General features: G+C 27.8%; 1 protein-coding gene across 1 annotated transcript; it reads right to left on the reverse strand.

Moving 5' to 3' along the window:
* Positions 1-2,485: 2,485 nt before the first annotated feature.
* LOC132940853 (PSME3-interacting protein) lies at positions 2,486-6,408 on the reverse strand. Its single transcript, XM_061008644.1, has 6 exons — positions 6,051-6,408; positions 5,893-5,991; positions 5,509-5,716; positions 5,292-5,425; positions 4,366-4,448; positions 2,486-4,304 (listed from the first exon to the last, which is right to left on the reverse strand). The coding sequence occupies exons 1-5, from the start codon at positions 6,145-6,147 to the stop codon at positions 4,381-4,383; spliced, it is 606 nt and encodes a 201-aa protein (XP_060864627.1). The 5' UTR covers positions 6,148-6,408; the 3' UTR covers positions 2,486-4,304; positions 4,366-4,380.
* Positions 6,409-7,602: the final 1,194 nt, after the last annotated feature.

Below are 7,602 nucleotides of genomic sequence, written 5' to 3' on the forward strand. Positions count from 1 at the left end.
TAGGTACCTATTACGATGACAATAATTATTGTTCAGTCATCACCATGCCGTGGTTGGGTAAACAACGTGTCTTTGTCATCAAACCATTTTTTAAAAATTCCGAATCTGAGATTGCGAAACAGAGGCCATTTCAAACGCGTATCGGTTTAACTTCGAATGGTCCGCTCGCTGCCCTAGTGCCCTTGTGACTTTTTTGTATGGGGGTGCCTAACAAAGTTGAAGTTTTTTAAATATCATTCTCAAGCACTTGAAGAACTTAAGTATGCCATTCGCGAACAAATCACGAGAATTCCTAACGATATGCTGGCACTCCTACAAGTGATGGAAAACTTCCAACAACGTCTCCATATTATGTTCGTCACTTTTCAAGACAAGCATTTAGAAAATTTATTTTTTGAAACCTGACTAAAAAAAGTATTTAATTAAAAGAACCTTGAAATATAATACCAAGATATATTTTTAGATTTCTCAAAACAGTCATAAGTTTATTTACTAGAAATTAAAAAAAAACAATTAAAATTAAAATTGTTATGTCATTGGATAATATTCGAACGTATAATAATGATTTATCCTCAAGCAATTTTTATTATTTTGTTATTTTGTTATTATTTAAAAAATATTGATCGTAGAACCTTGAAATATTTTGCTAATACTTAAAATATAATTTTTATTTATTTATATTATTCATATATTCCTATATACGTACACAATGACATTATAAATTGCTATTTATTATAATATCCTAATAAGAAAAATAAGATGTCAGATAAATGAATCCACAATGGTGTAATTAAAATGCCTGTCCATATCGCCGTGTTATAAATTATAACAACATCATCATAGTCGTCCCGACGTTTGGGGTAGACGTAAAGTTGCCAGATTTTAAAATTATCAAACCGGGACGTCATATTGAATAGGTAACCCTTTTTTTTTTTGCTTTTATGGAAATAAGTTTATCCATTTTAGATTCTGAGTGGATGAATGTATTGATTTTACAATGATGTGTGTTTTTTTTTTTTTTTTTTGTGTCTCTCATCACTTTTTAGGACAGTAAAAGTGCTTGGATTTTCTTCAACAGTAACTTTTCTGATAGGAAAGTGAATGTAGTTGGTACTTTGGGGGGGTCAAAAGTAAAAATTTCCCAGTAATTTTCAAAAGCGACGTGAAAAACAAAAGAAAAGTTAAGGAAAAACGGGAATTTTTACGCAAAATCTGTTTTCGAGAAAATTGATTTTGGTTTTTGGTGTAACTCTAAAACAAATGACCGTAGGGACATGAAATTTTGACTGAATGTTTATAACTGCATTTCCTCTACACCATAATATTTTGACTTATTTTGAGCTGTTTACGGACATTGTGAATTTCCATTTTTTTTAGTTTTTTTTTCTATAAATATCAATAAAATTTTATCTGTCAGGTAAAAAATCTTGAAAATTTAATAGAAAGCTCCTAGGTTAAGGTTTCAAAGGCAGATGAAAAAAATTAAAATCCTTAGTCACAGTTTTTATTTATAAGCATTTAAAGTTCAAATTTTGACAAAATACGGAAAAATCACGAAAATTAACAAATTATTTTGTTGAGAATTCATAAAAATTTTTCTTCTTGAATCTAAGATTTGAAAATGTAATATAAGATTACTCATAAGTTTGTCTACCTTTATCAAAAAAAAAATGTCTACAAGAAACTTAAATTAAATTTTTATGAGCGTATGAAATTTATATTTTTACAACATTTGATATTCACTCGATTTCTCATGTAACAATTTTCCTATTTTATTGTAATTAAAAAACGAATGACTGTAGATACTTGAAAATTTCACTGAATGTTTATATTAGCTTTTTCTATACACCATAAAATTTTGAAAATATTTTAACTCTTTTTGAGCTGTTTACAAACATTGTCAGTTTTTAATTTTTTTAGTTTTTTTTTCTATAAATATCAATTTTATTTGTTGGGTAAAAAAGCGTGAAAATTCAATATAAGGCTCCTGATATATCATTCTAATAGCAGTTGAAAAATATTAAAAATACATAGGCACAATTTTTTTTTATAAGCATTTAAAGTTCAAATTTTGACAACATTTATCAAATTTATAATTTATTAATTATTTTGTGGTTAAAAATGTATAAAATGTTTAACTTCTATGGCTAAGGATTGAAAATTTAAAACAAGGCTCCGCGTAAATAGGTTATATATAAATTACATTATTCACAATAATATCATCAAATATACTTGGTAATATCATAGGCTGACTGACCGTTATCGCTCAGAATCGTTTTTCTTATACAATGATATTATATCATTGAATTCAAATTTAACACCATCCATTACAGTGACCCACTTGTAACCTACTGTTCAGCAGAGCAACATCCACTTACCCACCTTTTTTTATTTAAATATTTTTTAGCTAATACAATTTTTTTACATTAACTTACTACTATTGTTATTACTTATTAGTTATTACCAATATTGATGCTTTTGTATGAATTAATTTTGAAAAAAAAAAACGAGGATAAAAACAATAATATATGTATAATATGAATAATAATTTTTACTTAGTAACTTGGTATACAAATTATTTATTTTTGTGGGCATGAATTCAGTATATTATACAATATGGAGTAATAGTACTCTATGATATTATATCGGCTTATCGCCCTAGTCCCCAACCAACTAGTTTCTGTGAACCGTATCTATCCCAGCGACCAATATATTATGTATAATATATATTCTTACTTATATGTGGCTCAGGCGACGGCATTTCCATTGCGCAGTTTCAATCGGGACATTTTTGTCTTTAGTCGGGACAGAGTGATCAATAACGGGACGGATGGCAACCCTTGGTAGACGATACAGTATTATATAGTTATTATTTTATTCGATGATTTAAATCAAGGGTTGCAACTTATCAATTAATATTTTAGGAAGCCCACATTTGGGATTTAGTACGTTTTCGGAGACCATAAAATTGAAATGTGCATATTTATCTAAATAAAGTAAAGAAAAAATCAAAAAAATCAAATGAAAACTTCATTAAATTCACCAACAATAATTTTAAAAAAGGTGAGCAAGTGGTACTGCTTTGCTGTACATTATATGACATTGAGTCATTGTGGATTACTGTAATGGATGTGTTATAAGTTTATAATTTATATTTGAATTCAATGATTGGTATCATTGTAAAATGAAAAATGTTTCTGAGTGAAGAGACTGTCTTTCAGTCTATATTACTAAGTATATTTTATTACATTTTTATATTATTACTATTTAAGTAATTGATTTCCATAAACATTGAATTTGAAAATGTTATTGTGTGTATACAAAGTAATAATGTACATTAAAAGTTTCAAGTACCCGTGAATAATAATTTTTAAATTCCAACAAAATAACTAAAATTGTTATTCTGCGTTTAATATTTAATTTCTTCCAATAAAATTCTTTATTAAACTTTTATACAACAAAATAATATCCATTAATATGGAGTTTCCTGGATATTTCATCCAACACTGTCTTCTACTATGGACGAATGGCTATGCAACAGATGCTTAGCATTGCCAAACTATTTAGCCTATTCTGAATTGAAAAAAATAAAATTAACTTAAAATTTAAACTCAATGAGAACAATATAAATTATAGTGTGATGAACTTTGTATTCTAACGACAGACAAAGAGTAGAATCTACATGTCGTCTACAAATATAAAACAACTGATAACACTGAACATTGAAATATAGAATGAAAACACACTGAAATTAAATACATTTTTTTTTTTAAATGGCTATGGGGTGAAATATCATTTCGATCACTGCCAGATTCACAATTCACATTAAATTATGTACAAATCAAAAAAAATATTTGTAGTTAATTTTTTACTGGTAGTAGATTATGATGAACTAACTGGGTGTTACTTTTTTTATTACAAAGTAAACTCAATTATTTTGTAATAAGATGATGAAAATTGTCATGAATAAGGCAAATATTTTTACTTAATTCTAAAACAGTTAGTTTATTTTCTGAGTATAATACTTGTATTTTTCATAAATTAACTTTTACTACTGCTTTATTAAAGTAAAATTTTGATTATTATAAATTAATTTAAAGAAATTATAACAAAATAACAAGAATATATTTTACCTTTTTTCATTAAAATACAAGAAAATATAATCAAAAAATTCAATTTAACTATGGAATAATATAATTTTAAATGTATACTTAATACTTATATTATGTCAGAACATTATTCATGTTGAATTTATGAACCACTTAAATATTTTGGTTATTATTAAACTGCAATCTCTTAATTTCCTAAAAACAAAAATATTTATACAATTATGATACCAATATAGAATATTGAATAATAGTTTACCTAAATTGTATGGAACTAGTCATCTTCACTATCGGAGCTATCTGAATATGCAAGACCTGGTAAAATATTAGATTTGGTTTCACCTGAAAAAAATAAATACAGTACAAAAAATATTTATTACATAATATAATTTACACGTGAAGGATTAAACCATCCTTATACTTTAAGTATCAATAACTGACAATTCACTTCATGGAAATGTTAATACAAATATATTTTAAAAATTGTTAGTGTTAGAAATTAGAATAAAGTTTAAATTTACTTTAAGTTGTAATTTATTATATTTACAAATACAATATAGTAAGTAATTTTTGTTTTTATTAATTTGTGTATCAAATTAAAATAATTAACTAACAAATAAAAAAGGAAAACCACAGTGAACAAACTTATTGGTTTATATTATATGAGCCTAAAATTAATTTTAGCCAATAACTGATGTCATACTACCAAATTAAATTCTCAAAATGTTTAAACTAATATAAATACAATAGTGAGTATAACTAAACCATGTATGATAAATTTAATAAGTTGAATGTAAATTTGTATTAGAAAACACCATACGTCTAAAAAAAAAAAAAAGATTAAATATTGAAGTAAAATACAGGTTTTTAATTTTGAAATAAAACTAAATAGTAGTCTATAATATACACTTGTATTTTAACATTGCATATTTTGTAACATTTATTTAATAAAACATGTATTAAAATTGTTTTTCTATTAAATGTGTAATGCCTACTACGATACACTTTTTTCTTCATAATAATTATACACATTATAGTATCATATCTCAAATGATTTGTGATGGAAAATACAATTGAAACTAATTATTATGAGTTATGACTGTAAGAGAACTCTTTTAATGGATTTTATTTATATTTAAAATGTATGTTTGTTATTTATATAGACAATACTGTATATTATCATACTTGTTAATTTCTCTGGTACTATTTTAGATTCATCAAAGGGAGGTTTGTGTTTTTTTGAAGGATTAGTGCTTTCTTCCAATGTTCTTTTCTTTATGATTGCACCTGCCAGTAGCTTACTCTGTGTTTTTCTCGGTCTGTCGATATAACAATAAATATAAATTACATATTTATTTTACCAATATTTTACTAGTATGACCTGTCAATCATAATTACTTACACACTACTTTTCAAAGTCTGTGGTTTAGGAATAGGGACCATCAACGGAGAAACTATAGTTTCACACTGAAGAGTTGATACTTTTGAACGATATTCTTCAATCTGTCTGGCCTCCTCAATTAGCTGACGTCTTTCTTCATCCATTTTTGTCTTATCAACCAGTTCAAGAAATCCCACTTCATCGTCATCCAGACCTCTAATCATGTTTTCTAAACAAATTTAATATTATGAGCAAAATTTTTATTTGAAAAACTAGAACTTCCTATTACACTTTGAAGTTTAAACACTTTGACATTTGAAGTCTAAATCATTTTAAACAGTTACAACTGTGAACATCCATGTGTTCTAGATAGTACTTTTAACAAATGTCACGCAAAATATTTACTGAGTTTATGAGTCTCTTCATATTCGTATTCTTTTTTTCTGCGTTGTTCTTCGAGTCTATCAAACAATGATCGGTGATCATATTGTTCTTCGGGCACCGCTATACAAAACAATTTTTTTTTATTAAAATTACCAAGTGAAGATGAACTAAAACGTTACCCAAAGGCTGTTCAGCCGTTCTAACTTTGTCCCATTCTTCTTGACGGATTCTGCGGCGTTCGGCAAGCTCTGTTTCCGAAACAAATCCGGAACTCATGTTTGTAACAATTCACTGGTACGTCAAAAAGGTTATAGAAAAAAATGGTGGTTCATTTTCATTAGTAAACACCGTCGCCGTGTATTTTATTAATTTAAAACAGTATAATTGGGAATTATTGTGGTTATTTTACGATGTTTGATTTAACTTGAATTCATATTTCATAATACTTACATGGGTATTAGCTATTAATTTATTAGTAATAATAATATAATGGCTACATAGGACATAATATTATCTAATAATAATATTTAATAATATTATGTTTTTTGTTTACATTATGTTTGTCGGTAAATGATAGTGCTATCACAGACAGCGTTGATACTGTGGCGACCACAACAATATTATCAATGTAACCACGGTACCAGCGCGTCAGTCGCCGCCAGCTGCTGCGCGCCCCTTTCTTTCAACATTCTATACTTACTCGTATTACATTGGTAACCCGACAAATCGACCGTTCCTACCAAAATACAACCATTCCAAAGAGTATAGGTATGTTTAATCTATGGTGGTACTTCGGCGGTACGAACTTTAGACATATAAATAAATATATATATATTATTATTTATGTGTCTAGGGTACAAACCACAGATTTCTATATATTCCTAGATAGCGAACTCCAGACTCCACTCATGAATAATTGAAGCTTCAAGGTCGGTTGGCAATTGTATGGTATTACATATGACAAATAAGATGATATGATTTATTTTGTATCGTAATTTATTAGTTCCAAACATGTAATTGAAAAAAAAATTAATATTTTATATAAGTCATTTTACATTTACTATTTAATTTGACAATTAAAAAAAATATTATTCCCAATACATTTTGTATAATAAATGAAATGTTTTGTCAACCGACAAAATGGCTGCCGTCCACAGCTGAGCTTCACTTTCAACAATGTAAATTGTATAGGAGTTCCTTATCTAGTGTAGTATAGAAGTCTGTGGTACGAACACACAGATAAATACTACTATACCCACAGAGATGTCTATGATCCAACCCAGGCTCGGCTTCGCGGCCTCAGGATGTTCACGGTGCCGGCCGGCGTCTACTCCTTCAGAGTTCAGGATCAGTGCGGGACAACAACGCGATCAACTGCAAGTTGCATCACCGCGAAATCCGGCATTGTTTTTATCCCGATAACAGCAACTATACTCTGAGACACATGCTAATTTCCAGTATAATAATATAATAATTTTTTTTTGGGGGGTAACCCGCGGCAACATAGGCCATTGGGTGGAATATAATATTTTATACATCTAGATTAGCGGTTCTCAACGTTTTTTACATCCGAGTACCATCAACAAATTTTAAAAATTGTCAAGTACCACTTCTTTATAAAAAATATCTAGCTCAGGAACTAATAAGAACTGATACAAAGTAAAAATGAAACTACTAAATATGAAAATAATAATTATAATTATTGTAAAAAATTAATGTGCTTGTCCTGTA

The sequence above is a fragment of the Metopolophium dirhodum genome, chromosome 3 (genome assembly GCF_019925205.1).
Source record: "Metopolophium dirhodum isolate CAU chromosome 3, ASM1992520v1, whole genome shotgun sequence".
NCBI lineage: Eukaryota > Metazoa > Arthropoda > Insecta > Hemiptera > Aphididae > Metopolophium > Metopolophium dirhodum.